General features: G+C 44.8%; 1 protein-coding gene across 3 annotated transcripts in view; it reads right to left on the bottom strand.

The window, feature by feature from the left end:
* The window catches only part of LOC135904974 (serine/threonine-protein kinase TBK1-like), a 151,334-nt gene that overhangs the window by 28,309 nt on the left and 100,310 nt on the right, over nucleotides 1-22,715 (bottom strand). For all 3 annotated transcript variants that reach the window (XR_010565273.2, XM_065435967.1, XM_065435966.2), the window contains exons 12-14: nucleotides 15,230-15,331; nucleotides 12,615-12,723; nucleotides 6,092-6,216 (exon numbers count right to left, since the gene is read on the bottom strand). Coding sequence is in view for 2 of the 3 variants with exons in the window: in XM_065435967.1 (XP_065292039.1) it covers nucleotides 6,092-6,216; nucleotides 12,615-12,723; nucleotides 15,230-15,331 (336 nt within the window). In the remaining variant the exon portion in view is untranslated. The remainder of the gene's footprint in view (nucleotides 1-6,091; nucleotides 6,217-12,614; nucleotides 12,724-15,229; nucleotides 15,332-22,715) is intronic.

Below are 22,715 nucleotides of genomic sequence, written 5' to 3'. Positions count from 1 at the left end.
CATGGTCACTCCGCACGTCCGTTCCGCCCTCGTCCGGTCGCGTGCGGATAGCTCTCTACTGGCGAGCGAGGAGCGGACGCAAGTTTCCCGTCCGGCCGCCTGCTCGTCTCTCATTGGCTGGTCCGAGGCGGATAGTTCGGCTGTCGTCACAGCAAACATGGCGCGTGCTCGAAGCGAAGCGAAGCAGGGACGCAAGGCCTAGGCTACAGCCGCGTCAGAAACAGTATTTTTTTCTCCTGTTTGTGATTTTTACCAGAGATATGTGGCACCCACGGAGATAGTCATCGGAAGAAGCAAGCCGGTGTACGCTTCCAGACCTCATCAGTGCGTGCGATCGCCAACAGAAACATACGGAGCGCAGGAAGTGTGTGTTGTGTTTACGAGAGCGTCGGAAGAAATATTTCAAGCCGTCGACTTCGTGATTTCTTGTGCCATGCTTCGCGTGTGCGTCGCAGACGAGAACTCCATCACATACACGTACATTCTGAGCAGCACACACGTTCAAGTCGTGGCGAAATAAGTAGCGTCCGATTTGCGCACCCAGCGTACACGTTTGGTTTCTGCTCTGTGTATGCCGATCGTTGCCGCGGTGTGGTGAACGCCAGCCCTTCGCAACTTACCAAAAGTAACGATACGATCAGTAGCGATAAGTTTTTATCGCCTAGTTATCGCTGCCATTCTGCGTGTGCTGTACTGCGTATGAGCCGTTTTGCCAGCTGCGATGCGCCGTGGTAACCGCGACGTTCGAGCTGTGCTCTTGCCGTTATGAAGTGCGTTTGCGAGCTACAAATCGTGATATATATGTGCGATGTGTTGCAGCGTTACTGGGTGTAGAAGTGGTCGTACTACGCAATGTTCGTGTGCTCAGAAGTGAGCTGAGCATAAGTGTTGCCGATTGCGTTTTCTTATGTAGTAGCCCGATAGAGAAGCCCTATCACACCGGCCTTTTCTGCTTCGTACATCTATCGTTTGTTTCAAAAGTTGTTACTGCATGGTTAAAGATGCTTCTATCGGTGGGGGGAAATTAGGGAACAACATTATAATTGCATACGTCAAGACGTTCAGCGCTGTCGTGAAATGTGGACGCGCCTGAGAGCACTAATGTCATGAATGCAATTAAAATTTCCCGAGACAGTATTAAGAGAACGGTTAAAAAAGAAAACATATGAGAAGGTAAGCACAGCAGCTTGTGAACCCGCTCCTATAATACCTCGACACGCGTCTGTTTGTAAATGTATGTTTTCTTGCGTTTGTCAATTTTTTTTCTATTTCCCAGATTTCTTTACGTTGGAGTTTTTCTTAGTTCTCGCATTTGTGTGTGAATACGTGCTTGTTTCCATGCGTTCTTGCGCTTACCATTATTTCTGTCCTTTTATGTTATATTAGCATTTGCTTTTGCTAGTTTTCTTTCAGGAAAGTCATTAGACATTTTCATAAACCAATCTCATTCAAAGCACTAACTCATGTACACGGCAGGGCAGGCCTCTTCCATCTCATTAAAACCTTTCTCACTGGTCTACCTCGTCTTCTCAGTCTGCCTACTCGCTGTGTTTTCTGTCCTTGGTTCTTGTGTTGTTGCTGCAGTGTGATTAATCAACTTGCTCAAAACAGATTTTCATCGCCTATGAAAACAGAAAGGTTTAGAGATAGATTTTCTTAAAAGCGTCATGGGGGTTGCACAGCAACTTAGCCTCTTACCTCAGTTCATGTTTATGCATCAGTGCATGTGGCAGCTCGCCAGAAGTGCACATGAAAGGGTGCCATATTGTGAAACTGCACCTTGCTATGCTGTTGCATTTTTCATGCAATCAGTCTTAGTAAACGGATGGTTTCGCTGCCCATCACATATGATGGCAAAAAAGTTCAACACGAATAACATTGTGCAGTGGGGTGTCATTTCCTGTCTGATGCTTTTGTCGTTGCAAAGACATTTTTCAGTAAATGGAGCCCAGCAAAGCAGTGCACTGATAGCTTTTGCAACTTTCACCATTTATTACTTCAAAATTTCATTGTTTGAACCTGGCCGTCGATCACTATGCCGATGGCTTTTGAATTAAATAATTGCCTCAATAAAACACATTAAACTTCACTCAGAATTTTTTAGTACAAACAATGCTAGCAAAGCTATTCAGGGTGAATAATTGTGCTTACATTGGTGTTACTTGCCGTGAGATAAACAAATACAACAATGGCTGCGACATGACTGTGATTTGACGTGCAGACTGCTAATGATGCCTTTCAAGCATGCCCTCGACTACTGCTATGAATAGTTACCCGACTGAGTATTTTGGGCCTAACTAAGCTAATGATGTTTGATAATTGTTCTCCTATTTGCATTACTTGCCTGGGCCAGGTAACCAAAATAAACAATGCCACCACATGAATGTGTGTTTGCATGCAAGCTGCCAACAGTGGCTGTCATTTTCGCATTGAGTGCTGCCGTTTCACCAACAGTGGCGACGACTTGACTGCGCTTTCACGTGCAGACTGCTAATGGTGCCTTTCAAGCGTGCCCTCGACTACTGCTATGAATAGTTACCCGACTGAGTATTTTGGGCCTAACTAAGCTAATGATGTTTGATAATTGTTCTCCTATTCGCATTACTTGCCTGGGCCAGGTAACCAAAATAAACAATGCCACCACATGAATGTGTGTTTGCATGCAAACTGCTAAAGTGGCGGTCAATTTCGCATTGACTACTGCTGTTTCACCTACAATGGCTACGACATAGCTGCGGTTTGAAGTGCAGATGCTGAAGGTGCCTTTCAAGCATACCCCGATGACTGTTATTTCATGGTGTACTTGATGTACACAAACGTGTACAGCTATTATAAAAATTAAAATAGCATTACAACATTGGCTCATGTCATTTAGAACATACTCAAAAATTTTTAGAAGTGGAAACAAAGTTTCCACTTACCATATGCTCATCGGATACAAAGGCTCAACTCTTTGTATCCCAGCTTCAACACATGTTGCCATTAGGAAGAGTTGCACCACAACTTCTGTGCTGTAGTTGGACCCCACTGAAACACATGTTACATCAGTGCTTTGATACAGCCACACAGATTGCACAACCTGAGGAGCAGTTACCCGCCGTGATTGCTTAGTGGTTGTGGTGTTTGGCTGCTAAGCATGTGGCTACGGGATCGACTGCCAGCCACAGCGGCTGCATGCAGAGGAAGATGATTTACGTATGTAACAGTTACTCATCCCTTGAAATGTGAATGACCCAAACCTTCGCGAGCATATCAGTCGCAACCATCCAGCAGCACAAGTGGGAACACTTGTGCTATCACAAACGAAAACAAGTAGAATAGTACCACCGTCTCAGCTGGTTTATTGTGATTACCTTGCCTGCAAGTTTCTTGTTTATATTGGATAGGCTTCCTACTTCCTACAAATAGCTTGTATACATATTTGACCTGCACCACAAAGAGCTGATGTGACAAAAATGTGTAGACCGTAGTGTTATGTTGCTTTTCATGGTGTCTCAGTTTACTTAATACAGTTTTGAATTTACAGATTGCTTCACATGTTTATAGCTAAACACCACTGAAAACTACTTGCATTGTGACTGCGAGGTCACAACACGAGGATTTGTGTGGTATCCCTCCTGTTCGTCGGTGTGTCCTTGCACTATAAATGTAAAATGTCACACCTGCAAACCTGAGCATCCACCCTTACATTTCAAACACTTTTTTGAATGCTCGGCAGTTATGCTTACAAGCACATTGTGACAGCAAATCTACACCACCTTAATTTTAGTGCGATGTAAAGGATTGTTTGTGCATATCCAAGCTGTTCTACCGTGCCTACAGGGATACAGCATTGTCCAGTGGCACCGTATAGTTCAGGCGTAACAGTGAACTAGTAAACAAAACGGCTGATAATACTAAGCTGACCCATATGTAGGAGCATTATTTTTATCTAACCCACACGCAAAGTTGCTTTCAGTGTACTGAATAACCGCAGCTTTGATTTACCAAGTTATATTACTGCACACAAAGAGCGCTGAAGCAAAGTCTGTACAATGGTGAGAAATGTGTCAAGGAATGAAAGATTACTTGTGATGTGTGGATTTGAATAGTAGATGTGAATGCATACCCAATTCACCAGTATGCATGTTTTCTTTTGGAACAATTTTACATTTGGCACAGAGGCTGAGCCACTGCGGCCTCTTGACTGCAAATTTCTGTGCTCTCACTGTGCTAATGGGAGTATCGTTCATTTGGCTACCCAAATAGTGTATAGGTAATAGAGCACTACAATCTTTCAGTTTTACGCAGAACACCTTGTGCATTATTCACAAAACTGAACCTAAGGAACTATTCGCTGGTTTGTTATGGAAATAAAAAAATGACAATGAATGTTTCCTCGCTTTTTGCGAGGCCCTGTCTTCTGCCCTACGCACCTTCATTTCATTGTCATGTGCATGTCAAAACAGCAACTAAGTAAGAAAGACAAACACAGAACTACTAACTACATCAACCTTTTCACACCACAAGAGGTCACTGAGCTCACTGCTAAGCTACACTTGATAATGTCGGTTTGCTCTCAAATAAATACAGGCACTAGCCAGCTGTTTATGTTATGCTATGCATTTTTCATTTTCCTAAAATATGGCTGTGCATGAGCTAGCAAGGTTGTTACTACATAAATACATAAACAACATGCAGCTCATGCCCAACTAACTCATATAACCTGATTAGAGCTTATTTTTTATAAGTAGAGTAATCAAAATAGAACACGCATGTATGATGCCGACAGTATCAAACAATCTCGAGTCGAATATCCTTGTTTGGTGCCATGTGTGAGAGAGGGAGCATGCCTGTCAAGGTACTGCTTAATTTTGTGTGCTTTGGTAATGTTTGTACATTGTTGAAATGTTAAATTAGGTATGTTAAGTAGTAAGCTGGCAACATATTGGGTAGCCAGGCTGGCAAGAAAGAATGCAATTGTTTGATTTCACTCAAAATAAGTTTTCCTATCAGCAATGTAAATTATATGCTTTCAAATAAGTACTCCCCTTGGAAACATATCTCATGAGTATGCATATATCTGCATAAGGTCACCGCTATACATACATATTGCTTTAAGCCAGTCATAATGAATTGTAGATTCACTGCTTAACCTTCAATTCCTTGCTGCATGAAGTTAACCACTTATGCATAACTTTTTTTTTTGCACATGGTGAGAACTTCAGTCATCGCTGAGCAAATAATTTAAGGAAAATGCATTCCATGAATCCAACTGCTTTAAGCACTCTCTTAAAATTGGCAGAGTGAAAAAAAAAAAAGCACGAGCAAGCGTGTCAGCAAGCTGTACTCGGAGCCTCACACGCGTGCTCAGTGGTAAAAAGGTGCGTCTTGGCGACCTACGCAAATGCATTCCGCGACAGATGTGCGTGCGTTCCGTATTCTTGCAAGCTGTCACTAGCACTACAGAAACCGCGCCACCGCGCTTCCGGCGACACTCTCAGTTTCGCGTGACGTAGAACGCATCACGTTGGATAATTAGAGAGGTTTTGTTCAACCAGCCAAGGCAGCGTGCACTGAAAGTAATCATCCGAGAATACGTCGCGTGCTGCAACGTGATGCGATTGCAATACATCTGTAAAAGGTGGCGCAGATAAGACGACTGTGCAATGTTTCGAAGAAGGATGACGGTGCCAATGCAACACATACGGCTGAAGAACAGAATGCGGCAGCCTAGAGTCGCCTTTTCACCGGAACGCGGAAACTTGAAATCAGATCTGCAAAAATATGCCAGTGTCGTCTGCTGTCAAAGGTCGTTGCCAACCTTGAACACCTTTGCTCCGCCGAACGGTTGCCAGCTGTCAACAGGCCGCGTCGCCCAATAGGAGTGCGCATGCGTTCCGGTCGTGCGGATTGAGCGTGCATCGAATTTTGCGACACCTTCCGCCTTTCGGGCTTCCGCTCGCGACCGGACGAGGGCGGAACGGACGGGCGGAGCGACCATGTACGGGCCCTAACTGCCACGTGCCATTCATTTACGCATGAGAAGTGCACGGTAGAGTCTCACCAACTCTGAAAACATGTGCCAGTGCAAAGAGTAGCAGGTACCAACCATCCTTCGAGATTTGGCACGTCGGCACACAGCGACTCCCACTGTTGCCGCAGTGATCGCCCTTTGAGGATCCGCTGCTCTAGGTGAGCTACGTCTGCAGTCAACTTCGACACCTGCTCCGTGATCTGCAAGAAGCACATTTCACAAGAGCGTGAACTTTAATTTTTATATTTTTATTATTGTTTTTTTCGCATGTGTTAGTCAAAGTGCAACAAGAGATCAGCATCCATCAGACAACTTTATTTACATGCAGAGACTTCTTGCTTGGATAGTCAAAGCATGTCAGACACACACACACGCACACAGAAAGAAGCAGTGCGGAAGCATGACAGAAACAAATAGTCAAACCTCGACATAATGAAGCTTGATTTAAGGGGGGACACCCCACTTAAATTTTCTTTTTTTATTTGTGGCCACAATTTGATAAAACTTCTATCACTTATGTATTTTGACATGCTGATTTCAAATATTCAATTGGTTTTCCCATGCAACAAGTACTTTTCAAAATATAAGCAATTCATGTTTTTTTGTATGGACTAATTTGGAGGCAAGTTCTCTCTACAATGCTGGCTTTTAATGAAGGAGACTGGCACATCAAAATGATGTTGAATGGTCAGAGGTTGCAGTGCTACAAGAATGAATGTTTTAAACTGACTTATGCCGAAGTTACAGCATGTCAAACTTTTGTAAGCAGAAGGCATTAGTGAAGCCCTGCAGAAATTATTACTTTTTCAAAATTTCTGTAATGATATTTGTTCACATTTTAGGCCTACTTCACTCCCAATTTGTCTACCTTTCTGACGAAAAAAGAATTATTGCAATAAGATGAGTAGAACCAGAGATATCGTTACTCCCAAACTACACTACCATCAAAAATGTCGTTTTGAGAAAACGAGGAAAAACATTTCAGGACATGTTCATGGTGATTACGGCAAATGCTTGAATACTAAATTGATCAAGGATGATACAGGGGTCCAATCAGGCAAGAATGAAACTTTCGCTTCTTTAAGGGGGGACACTGTAATTCAAATAATGTTCATGATGTTTTCCATCAATATTCATGAAACTTTCCCTTCTTGTTAAGACTTTTGTGCTGATTTCAAATATCTAATTATTTTTCCAATAGGCCATTTAGTTCGATAAATGAAATTCATTTTTCATAATTTGCAGAAACAATGGGGAAAAATAAATGCGCTACGAAATTCGTATTAGCACATGCCAGGGTACTAGAAAACATAAGGAACATAATGGTAGGAATACTATTTTGATATATCAAATATTAGTAATTTTATAGCAATTCAATCTTTACTGTTCGAATTGTGGCTACCCTACTGTCTGATCTAAAGCAGAATTGAAAATTTTAAAGCATAAATTCTAAAATCTGACCCTACATTCTGTACAAGTGAAAAGTCGGTGTTTTGAGAAAACGAGAAAAAAGGATTACATTCGCTTTTAATCAAAAGTACAGAAATAATTTTGCATTATTTTGCAGTGAAAGTGGCTAAAAGCCACCAGGAATGTAGTCACTGGGCCTCTTCGATTTTCGCAGTTCTGGCAGCCCGCTGGTAGCCAGACGGCAGCCAGCTAGTTCCGGTTCTGACAGGAAGTCACGTGGGCTGGGATCCCAAGACAACCCGAACCTGCCCAAAGTTTGCAAAATCGAACGCCGGTACAGCTGGCCAAATGTAAACATGCTACCAGCATGGCAGCGCCCGTCGAGGCCGACGCGCGCTCGGCATAGTCGGCCCATTTATGCGTTGCCGCCTTGAAAATGTATAGTTGCATTCAGGAATACGATCACTTTCGCGCGATTTCGCGCGACTCGTCGCAGGACGCGTACTGGGCCAACCTCGCCTTGCGCAGCGCAACAGATGACCTCCGACGCGGCAGATGACAAGACGCGAAATCGTGATTGTATACTCGAAAGCGATAGCTGTAAGATCCCTGTTCGCAGCGATCACGTCGCCCACCGGCGACATTGATGAGTTGGCGCTGTATCATCACAAGACATGAGAAAGCAGGTTATCGGGTACGTCTCATACGCATAAAATTTCGCGCCGACCTGCTTGAGCTTCGATTTCAGAAAGTTTGTTGTGGCTGATGGTGCTTCTCATTTAAAGCTGGACGCGGGTGAAAATGCACGTCGCCTGTGACCAGCGAAACGTTTCACACGAAAAACAACATTGGTCGCAATCATGAGAGCAATAAGCCAATGTACGTGTGTCTAAATGTACCGAGTGCAATCAGTGTATTCTTAGAACAACGGCCTGCAGTTTGAACACATATCGGTTTCGAGCTGCCACCTAAGCATACGACGGAGAGACGGAGCGAACACGGGCAAAGCCTTCGCTAACTGCAGAGAAAGGAGAGATATACATACGCGAAATATGTGAAAAGGAACGCCACCAGAGAAAGACGAAACCAAGATGTACCGCAATGTGTGAATGAGCGTCTACACCTTGCGTGGAACACGATGCAGATAACATGCACGCATGAGAGCGCAGCGCGCTGTTTACCACCGCGAAGAAGCAATCAGGGGACACACACACACACAAAAGCTTCAAACGGTTCACCACGGCTCGTATCACACCGCTTCGCGATGCGGAACGGAGCGTTAGCACCTAAAAAGATAACGCTAGAAGTAAGGAAATCCGGAGATGACCGTATACAGTTGGCTGAGCGAGATAAATTTAAGTCCTCAAGCGCCCGCGTTGAAATCCGTGAAGTCCCCGTAAAGATGGCGGCGAGCGCCCATCGCCTCTTTTAGTCGTCTGCTAGCCAGAGAACTTCCAGAGAGCAGCCAGACCAAAATCGTCCTGGCAGGTTCTGGCAGCCCGCGGGTAGCCAGAACCGTCCAGCGCGAGCAAAACGAACGCACGGCAGAAGTGCGTAGCACGGTGGGCGGAGCAACCTGAGAAAAACGAAGACGCTCTGGCTGGCTCTGGCAGCCCGCGGGTAGCCAGAAGTGGAAAATTGAAGAAGCCCACTCTGACGACGGCCACCCAAATGCGGCAAAAACATCGTTTAGCGCCGTTCGCCGATTCCCGGTGGCTTGCATCGCGCGCGGCAAGGCTGTCGTGCATGCGGGTCGAGCTCCACCCCGACGCGATATCGCCGCAACACGCGCACGTGATAACGATCTTTATGGCGTGGCCAGATTACCGTTCGCTTTTGCCTCCTGCGACGCTGCCGCCGCACACCTTGCACTTGACAAACGACATCAGTGCGTTCACGGAGTCCTACTGAGGATAGCGAAGCCTGCCTCGGCGTCGACTGGCGCGGCTGCAACGCCGTCGGCGCGAGTGAGCAAATCCAGCACCCGCTTTGTTGCAGACGTTCACGCAAGAACTCGAAGTTTTTTTGAGCATTCATCTCCCTCTGCAACAAATCCGCACGCTGCAACATTACAGTGTCACGCCGAACGCGACCGCTGTCCGTAACGATTTCACTCATTTGTGAGCTGGCTAGGCCTACTTCGGCATCGTCCGCGGTTTCGGCATCATTTGCAGTTGGCGGCGAGCCACTCTCGATGCTTTCAGAAGGAATGGAGCGCTTTTGAAAGTTATAAGCTGATCGCTTCTTCTTTTTGCCGAACATATGCCTCGTGGCGAACTTTCCCGGTGGATCGGACATCGTTGGGCATGTGCCAACAAACCTACGAGACGCGCAGTCGCGTCGCCTGCGGAGTGGAGCAGACGATGGGAACCTCGCGCAGCCAACCACAGCGCGCGTTTTTGGTCACGTGCGCTAGTCAACGAATCGGATCGCGCGTTCGGGCTTTCTTTTCTCCCCGGATTTCAACGTCACTGGCGTACCGACGGAGTCACTTTTGGCGGGAAATTAAAGAAGGAAGGCTCCTCTTTCCAACGAGACCAAGATGGCTGCGATCGCGCGCGTAGAAAAAGAGCTACGCGCCGCGATAAAAAGGGCTGTTTTGGCGCGGAATTCAGCTCACAGTGATGTTATAAATTGATATTGCGGACGAAATACTCTTCCCCGGGATTCGAAACTTTGTGAATTAAAGGAATATTAGCTGTAGATATCGAAAATTTCTATTTCAAAAAATTGATTTTTTCGTGATTTTTTCGCTGCAAAGAGCCGTGTCCCCCCTTAACGAAATTTGTGATGTAACTAACTATTTTTCAGGGTGTCTACCACGTTGACATTTCCAAATTCCCTGAGTTTTCCAGGTTTTTCCTGAGTGCCATTGCAAATTTCCCTGAGTGATGCAGAACTATGTTTTATATCAACACGGGCTGAAACCATATTGCCTGATGCTGTCACTCTCTAGTAAGCACAGGACAAAAAAAGCAAGTTAATCCAATTTGAATACTAAGGAGCAGTGTTTATGTTATTCAAGAAGAGAATAGAAGGCAGGGGTTAGTAAAATGCACAGCAAATAAAGTGTTTTAAAAAAAAATTGCAAATAGGGTTGGACATTATCAAATACGAATAAAAAGGAGATGCATACAAAGGCAAATATTTTCTAATATGAGCTATTTCTATCAACTAATAGCAACCTCATTGGGATGAGGCCTGAATTCTGTCACAATTGAGATTCTCTCTCAACAGCTCGTAAGTCAACCTCAACAGTCCTGACATACTCTCAGCCCGCGCACGACGCCCGAGTGTTGTGTTGCACTGCTTCAAAGGGTGTATTTTGGTTTGGATGAGGGACACCTGCATCTCGGCATCAGCCAAAACTTTACTTTTTGAGCTCAAGCTCTTTCAAAATGGCGGCAACAAGCTTCCTTTCTCGTTTATTCCTCAGTGCGTAGGTCACTTCTGTTCTTGTCCGCCTTCCGCCACTCGTTCGCCCCAAGGACCATTTGAAGCCTCTTGATCAGTTGCACAGTCCACGACCGATTTTTCGAGCTCCCTAGGGGCCGCGAGAACGTCCGAAAAATCGGCCAGTTGACAAAAAAAAAATGCGTGCCATTTACTGCCCTTAGGGGCTCAAACTGCCACGGGCACGTTCGAAAACGCTCTGAAGGCCTGTTGGCACACATATTAGGCATACCAGTGCTCGTACTGTGACAGGAAATGCCGGGTGCCCGCGTGTATAATTAAGATATACATACTGTATTCCAAGGCAATAGCCCCTTCCCACGCTTGTTATGCTTCACTGCAATACTTTTCCGTAAGCTTTACCGAGTACCATTCTCTACACAGGCGAAGCTGACTTTCACGAACCGGCATTATGCAACGCACCGTGTTTTCCAAGTTTCTAAGCCAATGGCGAGGACGACAAAGGTGGAGTCCGTGCCATTGCTGACAGCAGCGAATTCTTTCAATAAAAAACTCGGCACCCAATGGCAAGAAGCTTCATAGCGAACGTCGAAGCAGCTAGGCCTAGCGTTGCCACAGTGGCGGCAACGGGTGCCAGCGGATCTGCGTGCGAGAGTTCCGGTTCGAGGCGGCGAAGTAATCAAACCGGTAGCGGTGGTGCCTTTGATTAATGCCGTTTCGGACCTGCGGTCGCGGCAAAACGTCCGGAAAATCAGACGGCAAAGAGTTCTTGCGTCGGAAATTTCACACGTTCTGATACGTTGACACTATGGGGTATGAGGTGGCGCCGCGAAGCCGTCCAAATTATCGGGAATCCGGAAAGTCGCTCATTGACTGTACACTGGCAGGTCCTCCTGCCAACGACAGGGCATCAAAGACGATTCATTACGATTCCTGTCTGCTACTCGAGCCAGCATTACCGTGACTTTCGACCCTTTCAATAAAATTGCCGCTAATTTTCCCTGATAGAGGCCCAAATTCCCTGAGTTTTCCCTGACTTTTTCCAGACTACTCAAAATCCCTGACAATTCCCGGTTTTCCCAGTTTTCCCGGTTGGTAGACACCCTGTTTTTTTTTCATTTCCCAATCTTAGTTGCATTGAAATAGTGTGTTTATTTTTCTCGATCTAACGAAGTAACTTTGTGACAGTTTCAATTTAGAGGAGTTTTTGGCCTCTTCAATCATGTACTTGAAGCCTGTATAACTAGTAAATCTAGCAAAAAACTAAGCCAGCCGAGGCAAAAGTTATTTCGAGCGTCCTTCAAGCATCCTTTTCAAGTGTCACATCTGCACACTTCTTTTTCATGCTCTTCATCCTGAAGACAGGTTAGAGATGATGTTGCGATTCCCTGCCAAACTGTCCACCTCTGATGCAGCAGCTAAATTTGATATTCAGTAAAGTCAATGTTTTGGCTTCCACACGGGAGCCTTGTTCGCAAAGAGCTAGCGCTAGGACCAGCAACTTTACCAAATCTGTTGTGGTTGGTCCTTGGTCTTCTTTTCCTCACGTTCCATCCCGACCCGACGGGATTCAGTCATATTCTCGATTACAGCAACTAAATAAGGACCAGTGGCCACCCTTGCAAGTTTTGATTTTGTCGGCACAAGAAAGGCTTCTGAAAAGCATGGCAGCAGACTGTGATTTGTAGCGCAAACAAGGCGTACAAGACAACAGGGAAGGCAAAGATTCAACTCCGCATTCTTGATGGGTTCCGCTATGATGGAAGTCACTCACAGCAGCGTGGCTCTCCTGCTTATCGGTGAGAGTCTGCGCCAGCCGCTGCAGCTCGTTTGACTGCATCTGTGGTTGGACCAGCTCTGCTAGGTCACAGAGGTTGCAGTGGCTGCATGCATGGTAGAGGAAAAAAAGAAAATGGACAAGTGAGAACCCCGCAGCCATCTTTGATCGCTTCAAGCGTCTCATCACTCAAACCTCGATAAACATATGTGGATGTAATGAATTACTGGATGAAATCATGTACCGTATTTAGTCGCATAATGATCGCAGTCGCGTAGTGATCACACCCCTGAATTTTGTCGTCAAAATTTGATTTATTTGATGTTCCATGTAATGATTGCACCCCAAACTAGCCGAAGCGATATGTCGTGCGCGAAGTCTAGCTAATAATGATCGCGTTAAACATCTGTCGAATGCTACGCGAATGACTCTTCAATGCAAACCAAGCGGTCTGCACGCACCAAAGATTCTTAAGCAGATGCCCCATTTCATTCCTTCCATCACTTTATGCACTTCCATCACAAAAAGAAAGCTACAACTGAACTTGCCTCAGCTTTATTATTTGTAGGCTCCGTAATGGTTTTGGTCAACAACAACATAAAGGGCGCCTTGTGGTTCTTCTTGTCTGCACTCGTGGGCACGCAACAAATCGTGAGTGGCAATGATAGCAGCCAAGTTTACATTGATATGTTAAAGTGTACCCCATTCATACGCCGACACTTGTAACACAGCTAAGACATTCACCCAACCTCAGCAGAAACCTGCCATATCAGGACAGTAGTGAAGACAAATGCTGCAGTTTCTGCAGCATGCCTGCCATGTGTTCCTATGTCACTGGCAGCTAAGCGCGCCCATCTGTTTCTGTCCCCTCAAAGTGGACATGGCTACGTTATTGCCGCAAACTTGTCGATATTAACGATATTATTCATTACAGATATGGAAGAAACTGTTTCAATGCACGTAGTGTACTCACAAGAGAAAAAAAATTGTGTTCGGCGCATTCGGCTTGCTCCGCCGGCTGCAATTTTTGTTTTGGTGTCCCACACCCGCATCCCGCAGCTAACGTGGGACGAAAAAAGATTTTTTTTTTTTTTCCTTTTCGCAGGAAATTTAACCAGCGTAATGATTGCACCCCTGAATTTGCGTCAATTTTTCTGACAAAAAAGTGCGATCATTATGCGAGTAAATACAGTAGCTTGTCTTGGCTATGAGATGTGTGAATAGCTATGTGACTTGCTCGCCAAAACCCAAACTGTCCGTGTACGTCTTTAAATTGATACTAGTTTGTTTTGAATACTGAACTTAGACCCAAAGCAAATACCAAATAGTATAACATTCGATAGAGTATTAGAAGATATTGTATATTCACCCAACCTTACTTTACACACATTAATGTGGCATTCAGGATAAATATCTGCTACTTTCATTATCTTTAATAGCTTGGCTTTCCTTCTGCATACACTGCAACATAAAGCCACTTCTGCCATTTTGACTAGCAACAAGCTTTTGCATGTTTGCCGTGCTTCAAGTGACTGAGCAAAAAAGGTTGCAGAACAAAAGAGTGTAAGGAAGACCATACTCTATAGCATGTGCGTGACTAATTGTCGTTGCAGTGGCGATGTCCAGCGTCGATGCAAAATCTCTCTTGAATGACTCTGCATTGGGTCGCGAGAAAGCTGCTAAAATTACAACCAGGGAATCTGCTCTTCTGATCATGCAGGGTTGCAACGAAGGTCCCCATTAACAGCAAATTATATGTCAGTAATTCAGTACACATACAGTCGAACTCACTTACAGCAATACCAGTTTGAGCAACACTCGATATATAAATGACCAGACGATGCACCGTCAACTTTCGTATGTGTTATATGGTAAAATGAACTGCTTACTAAATATACTCCCATGCCGCAATGCCAGTTATGACAAACAAATCTGAATACTGGGTACATGCTTCTTAAACCAGATGTCATCCTCCAGCGAATGTGTTCCCATAATTCCCAATACGATATGCTTCTGTTTACATGTGCCACTGAAATGCACATCTTTCATTTCAAACTTACCCTGTTCGGCACATTTAATGCAGTACAACCTTTCTAGTGAGTTAACTTGTTTGAATAAAATGCGATACAATTAAAAGTTGATACGATATGCTTGTCACATTAGTGTGAACGCAATTCTTGTTTTCAGAAGAGTGCTGTTCATGCGCATCTGGAAATTTTTTCTTGAAACAAATACCCTACAAAACTTCTTGAGTTCAAAAAACACAAAATAATGGAGGAAATGACCTTTTTTATTTCTGTCAAGCGACATTCTTTCCTGCCTGATTGTTTCCTTTGTTACTTCATGTCTTTTTCCACTGCAATAAATTATTAACCAGCTAGTCCAACAAGAAGTAGCAATACTGCACAAAACAATGCAAATCTTACTGAACATACTATTGTGGGAGCTATCATATAAGTGCTTCACATCACGAGTAACACTCCAACCTTATTTTTATTGCTAATATGCACAGACCTAACAGGCTGACAGCACCTCGTGTATTGGCAAAGCATTGTTGGCACCCTCCACAGCTGTTCGGTCATCAGAGGTTGCGGCACCTGATGCAGGCTCACCTGACTGACAGTATCCTGAGCTGTTGTTCGAGCAGGTTGTTGATGGTCTTTGCCTGGTTCAACTTCACCAGCTGCTTCTCAGTCTGCTCTTCTAGAACACAACTGCAGCAAGGAAAAAGGTTGATGGCATACATTGGAATGGCTTCCGAGCAGTGCTCTAAACGTACCCAGATTTCCCAGTTAAATTAAAAAACTTCTTTCATCTAAGCACTTGCAGAATGGAATGAGTTTAGCTTGCAGGTAGACAAAGTATCAAGCTGAATTTGCGCAATACAGCACAAACTGCTGGTGTCACATAGTCAAGGTCGCTGTTTGCAGCATCCCAATGGTGCATGACAGGCAAGCACAAAACGCTCTCACGGCCTCAACATCCACAAAATTTTAGGTAGAAAGAAGCATAACGGTGAGCAAGGGCCTGTAAAAAAATTTTCTGTGCAGCTGGAGTTGTAAGAAATGTTGAACTTGCATTTTTGCATCTGACAAACAAATCTGAATACTGGGTACATGCTTCTTAGTCAGATGTCATCCTCCAGCGAATGTGTTCCCATAATTCCCAATACGATATGCTTCTGTTTACACGTGCCGCTGAAATGCTGGACCCGCACAGCTAGAAATATATTCGATTTGACTCGAACATTTGTATCGAGCCGAATATTCAAACATTCTCGAATATCTATTTTCCGAATTTATTTTCCATTCGCTTGTGGATTGCTTCCGAGTCAGATCAAGAAAAATTTCGTCATCTCCTACACGATCATTTTTCATAATAGCACTTACAAATCACTTCATCTTTTTTCGTACACTTTGAATCTGCTTCGAACATCCTGTGATATTTTTTTTTGATGCATTGCTATCTCGCTCTTGTGAAGTGCTATTTTATGCTGCGTCGTGTGTTCACTTGTATGCCCTGTATATATTATTGCTTTTTTGCGTCTTTTTCCCTGAATATCACTTCAAGAATTGTACTCCCTGATATGTTCATCTCTTGTGCATTTTACTTTCTAGTATTAATGCCTTATGTTACGTTTTACTCATGTTATTTCCTTAAGTGTACCTTTGTGGCCTTTCATTACTTCAGTTGTTCCTGTTTCATGTTTTAATCTTGGTAGTATTGTTGATGAGGCCTGTATTGAGGTGTATCTTTTGTGTACCACATTAGAACGCTGCTTACTCTGTAACCCCCTTACACAATGCCCCCATGGGGCCTGTAAGGTATTTTAAATAAATAAATAAATAAAGACACCTTGAAAATAGACTGACTTGAAAGTTCAGCCTGTTTCCCCTTTTGCAAGGAATGAACCTAAAGAACCAACTAGCTTTTGGAATATCTGGCTTATATTTAAAACTTTACACAAATACTACAATTAATCAAAATATTCACTTTGAAATTATTCGACACTAAATAATATTTGTTTCGACTTCACTTTGAACCAAAAAATTGATATTTGCACCAGCCTACCTGAAAATGATCATCCGAAAATTAGGGGTGTGCGAATATAAAAATTTTTGAATACGAATACGTAGCTTTGAATATTGAGTCAAATATTGAATAATAATATGCACATGCATTTATTAGCAAGTTGGACTAATTTGTTATGTTGGAAAATTGCAACTTCATTGTCAACATTAAAAAAACTATACTGGTTAGCCATTATACTAAAGCATTGCGTATTTGGCTCATGTTAACTTGGAAAACTCAGTAATTCTTACAAGCTGCCCTCACCAGCTTGTGCCTTATTATACCGCATCAAATGCCTGTTAACTCGAAGGTATTTGACCCTGTGCCAGTTGTCACTCACGGCACTTGCTGTGAAGAACTAAGCTTAAAATTGGAGATGTCATCGCAAAAAAAAAAAAGTTCACCCTTGCTGTCCGCAAACACGTGGCCCTTGCTAATGAGAGGCTGGCTTTCCCGCACGGTTTAGACGTTGAGTAGCTAAGTGTCTTTACAGGCGAAATTTTGTTAGTAGTACGAAATCATCACAAAATTGAGCACAATATCGCCCCAATATTCTTAGATTGAATAGAAACGAATTCTAAGAACCACATTTGCTCCCGCACAGCTAGAAATATATTCAATTTGATTCGAACATTTGTATCGAGCCGAATATTCAAACATTCTCGAATATCTATTTTCCGAATTTAATATGCATATTAAAGATATAATATTTGATAATATTCAAACTTTTAGAATATTTGCACATCCCTACCGTGAATACAACACACATTTTTGGCCACTTGTAGAATGAGCCACTCACTATCTGCCAAATAAAATGTTTAGCATTTTTCTGCAGTTCTCATTGAGTCCAAGTTATTGGTCGACAACTGTAAATCATTTAGAGGCTAAACCTCATTTAACAGCACATTCTCACGACTAGCAGCATGTTCACAATAGATTAGAAGGACTTTTCAGATGCCGGATTTTTAAGACATGCAACTTAAAAAACTTGTTAAGCTTGTTAAGTATTGACTGCATAGCCAAATGCATGCCAGAGGTCGTGAAATTCTTGCTTCTTTTTTTTTTTGCAACGTAAATTTTCTGAAGTGCCATTTTTTATGTTACCTTCGCATCAAGCACACTTTCAGGGTAGATGAACTGCCATATCGTAAACTTACAAAGAGTCAAGATAAGAAAGCGATAATGTCACAAGCTGCACTGTAGCCCAAGGAATGTGACAAAAGGAATGGAGTAAAAATATGCTTAACGGTAACAAAGAAATCAGCTTCAGAAACTGAACAAGGCAAAAAAACAGTTTTGAGAAAACGGCTCTCAAAATTTTACGTTCTTTTCAGTTCTCTAAAAGGCACCAAATCTTTAGTCTTTGGGGTGTTTTGTGATGTGAGGCTTCTTGTACATGTGGCCTCTAGTCTGGTGTGCTTCTGCTCACCCATTTTCTTTTTATATGACATTCTTTGCTGCTGCTGCTCTACAAAGTGCAGGGTGCCTGGTTTTCGAACCAAGTGACGTGCAGAACTCTGTGTGGGCATGAATATAGTTCCAGTGTTGTACCTGCAGGCTGCCTGATTGATAGCAGTCTCCAGTACAATCAGTGAGGCATTTTTTTTCTTTTGGTAGAATTGATCATGTTACTGAATGAAGGCTCTGAGTGTCAGCAGCCATCCAAGTCATCTTTTCTCGACAATGGCTGTAGAACTTAGGATCAGAGAGCCATTGATAGATATGCAGTTGCTAGGTGCTTTCCAGAAATGTACTTTTGTATGATGCCTCGATCACCTCTACAGCCAGGTGTCTGTGGCAGCCCAAGGAGCGTAGTGAACAGAGATCATGATGAGGTTCTCTTCATGAAGGGGTGGTATGATAGATATTGTTACGAGCTATTGTGACAATATGATAATACAGTGGAATCTCGATGATACGATCACGGCTAATATGAATTTCCTGATGATACGAATTTTTCTGTGGTTCTGGCCGAGCCCCATTACTTTGCAACATGCTAGAGAACGGTTGTTACGAATCAATTTTCGACCTGCGTCGGTTGACACGAAAATTACCGAAGACACTGGAAATTCTAGTGTGCTTGGCGAAAGCCAGACGCTGCTGCTGTCTGCGCTCCGCTTCCCTGGCTTTGCTGTTCGGTGACATGGCCAGTTGCTGCTGCTGTCTGCGCTCCAATTCATTCGCTTTGGTGTTCGGCGATATCGCCTGTCGTTGCTGCCGCTTTCGTTCTGCTTCCCTGCCTTTGGTACTCGACGATCTAATCAGTCGCTGTTGGCGTTTCCGTTCTGCCTCCCTTGCTTTCGTATCTGGTGACATGTTCAGTCGTCGCATGCGCATTCGCTCCTTGTTCTTCTGGCATTCGGTGTTGGGGGAATCCGGCATCCGCTGCCGCTTCCCTGAACCACTTGGCGCGGAATCACTGCGCCGCTTCCGAGCGATGCGTCTCACTCACTCGACTGCAACGAGACGTCTGTCGAAGGAGCGGCGGTCCAGCTGCCACCACCGATGCATGGCCAAAGCGTGCACGCGCTCATTCTACCGCTGCGTGACGTCACTGTTGCTATGCACAGCGGCACCCCCGCCGGCGCGCCGGTTCCTAAGGGGGGGAGGAGGTTGCGCCGCTGTGCAGAGGAGAGGCCACAGTTGGCATGATTCCAGCACATGGACGGACGCAACCTTGAGCATGAGCCGAAGCTTCTAGACTGCCGCGAAAGAGAACAGCGCGCAGTCACGCAATTTCTCCCCTTCTAGTTCGGTGCGGTGGCGCGCACGCGGCGCCAGACGGCGCGGAGGCTGCGACTGGGCACGAAAAGTTAGAAGCAGTGGCGCTTTTGTTGCTTTTGTGCTTTTCCACGTGCCATCGGACGGCGTAGCTGCTGTGCTTCAGACCGCATTCTTTGTGTTAGACGTGGACGACAGCGAAGGCCCACAACCGGCAGCTTAAACATTGCACACGCTCGAAGTGTTGAGGCGTGCTATGGCCGCGGATGAAATCAGCGAGGACACGTGCACGCGCTTTTATGGATTTGAACAAAGTCTGCTAAGTGACCCGACAAAAAAAAGAGGGAGAAGGACATTTGAGACTTTTTCTTCAAGAAATAAATGCTTTTTACGTACGTGTGCTTGAGTGAGCTCACTTCTGCCTCTTTAATTTAGCTAGTTTGAATTGTTTCGATGATACAAATTTCGGTTAATAGGAATATTTTCGTGACCTCGCGAGATTCGTATCATCAAGATTCCACTGTAGAGTGAACGCGCAATATGCTCGGTTGTGGGTCCGAGGTGCAGATGTGCGAAATGCCTAGCCACAGATACAAGGAGCCAACGCTCGATGTGCTTAGTCGTGCAGTTCGAGGTGCCGACGTGTGAAATTCCTCGCCGCAGGCTTGAAGAGTCAACACACAATGCACTTGCATGCACCTTTGGCCGCTTGCGGATTCGCATCTTTAGATCACAATATCAGAACTACACAGTATTTCGTTACCAAATTTTGGAGCTGGCTGCGGAAACAAGACGGGAACGCAGAAATATATGTCGAATTTTGGGCAGATTTTCTGTGCCCAAGACCCGGGTCCCGCCTTAAGAAGAGTTGCATATCTGCAGCCACATTCAACCTGTTTCTGTATTTGATTTTCAAGTATGCAAGCCTAGAAAAAGCATGCTTGCATGCATATGTTGTAGAAAATTGCAAGAAAAGCTTTACATCTCATGGAAAAGTGAAAAGATTTCAAGTCCCCAACCAGAATGCCTCCAAGGCGTGCAGTGACTACAGCCATTAAAACACACACACACACACACGCACACACACACACACACACACTTATTCAAGTGGGGGGGGGGGTGGGATAGTCGTGGGTTTCACAGACCCCCACAACTGGCTGCGACAGACCCCCCTTTGAGAAACACTGGCCTAGGCCATTAGGTCTCATCGGCAATGTTTCATAGGGTGTCTGCGACTAATGTTACACTTTGGTGCGACGAAGCCGTTGCCAGTGTTGCCCAAGTTTGGAGCGAGCTGCCAGAATTTCCAGAAGCCCTTGACAAATCAACGGTCGACAAGTTTGTGAGTGCAGATAATGGTGTCGCGACCACGGGAGAGCCCGAAAACAAAGACTCTTTAGGTTGCGGCCTCAGCTGCTCTGACCCTTTAGACAGTGTGGAGAAGTGCGTGCATCGCAGGCAGCGAAATTGCCCAAGCAGAAGAAAATGCAGGACTATTTCACGTGAAACTAAGCTAGCTTCATCAATAAAGTGACTTTATAAATGGTATGTGCTTTTATGACGTCCAATTCTTTAGCAGGCTTGTATCGAATTATGCCCTATATCGAACTGATAGGAGTTTTTCTGCAAGATCAATATAGCTGGGTTCGACTGTATATATTTCCCAACTGCTACACTTTTCTGTCGCAGTCCCGTAGAAAACACATCAGCAGGGTTCTACTGCAGTCCCTTGCATCACGTTGAAAGGAGTGTTGGATTTGACACAGCAGCAAGCATGTGATGCCTAGAAGCGTACGGTGAGGGGCTAGTTGGTATGACATTATGGGAACAAAGAAAAACTGCGCAAAAAAGGACAAGACAGAGAAAGAACCACACGACACAGGCGCAGACTAACAACTGGTTTAATGCTCCAACGCCTCTTTCCTACCAACCCCTCAGGCATAATGTTCGTTCGCCGCCAGGTTCGGTGGCCTGCCAAGCTCGGCAGGCAACATTGGTCCCCGCACCGCAATAAACACCGACGAGCACGGCTGCTCGTGGTCAGTCATCGTTCAGCACCACCATGCTGCGGAGCGTAAGTCTATCGGAAGCTGCCTCGAGCCCTCCCTTGCTCATGAACCCGGGATAATCGTGACACTGGCGATGAGGATGGGATTTCATTAAAACTTCTTTCTGGGCGAGTTGGTGCATACTTGACATAAAAACGTTTACAGCGCAAACACATGCAACCACAAAGTAAGGGACAGGACACAAGCGCTGTCTGTCAACTAACGTTTATTAACGGAAGACGGGTGCCTTATATAAGGGGAAAGGCATAAGCGAAAGGGGAAGGGAGTGATACAATCGGGGAAAATGATGATGCGCATCGATAAACGAACGTGCCAGCAGTCAACGCATTTAGGCGCGAAGAAACAAGAAAACGATAAAACTAGATAAACACTAACAAGTTGGCACAGTTGTGCCCACGCATCTGCAACCATAAAAAAAGAGGTTGCCAGCTAAAACATGAGAAGCCCTTCATCAAGTGTTCCACAGGAGTGGTCTACGCCATTCCCTTGAAGTGTGGAAAGGCTTATGTCGGCCAAACCGGCCGCTGCATTAATGAACGCTTGGGGGAACATGCCCGAAATCTAAGCAACTTAAAGGACAAGTACGCACATTTGGTCGCGCATGTAATTGGATGCACAGGATGCGAGGCTCGTTTGGGAGAGACGAAGATTCTCGGCAAGAGTGCCGACGAGACGGCGCGCGTCAGTTTGGAAACGTTTTACATACACAAATATGGCAGCAAGTGCGTAAGCACCCCTTCTGTATCGCTTTTTGCGGCAGAGCTTCATTTTTTGGAAGCGGCTGCTTTCTGATTTCATTGTATCTTAATATCCCTCGTCTTTTGTTAGTGTTTGTCTAGTTTTATCGTTTTCTTGTTTCTTCGCGCCTGAATGCGTTGACTGCTGGCACGTTCGCTTATCGATGCGCATCATCATTTTCCCCGATTGTATCACTCCCTTGCCCTTTCGCTTATGCCTTTCCCCTTATATAAGGCACCCGTCTTCCGTTAACAAACGTTAGTTGACAGACAGCGCTTGTGTCCTGTCCCTTACTTTGTGGTTGCATGTGTTTGCGCTGTAAACGTTTTTATGTCGAGGATGGGATCCTCGTGACAGTGGCAATGAGGAAGCCGACAAGTACCCGCAGATCATCCCACGCCACTGTATGGAAGGCTCGAGCCATTCGAGGGAGATGGGTCCGCCTGGCAAATTTACGAAGAGCAAGTCCACGTGTTCTTCCGGGCAAATGACACACCCG

The sequence above is a fragment of the Dermacentor albipictus genome, chromosome 6 (genome assembly GCF_038994185.2).
Source record: "Dermacentor albipictus isolate Rhodes 1998 colony chromosome 6, USDA_Dalb.pri_finalv2, whole genome shotgun sequence".
Lineage (NCBI taxonomy): Eukaryota > Metazoa > Arthropoda > Arachnida > Ixodida > Ixodidae > Dermacentor > Dermacentor albipictus.
Note: the sequence above shows the minus strand (reverse complement) of the source record. Positions and strands in the feature narration are given on the sequence as shown.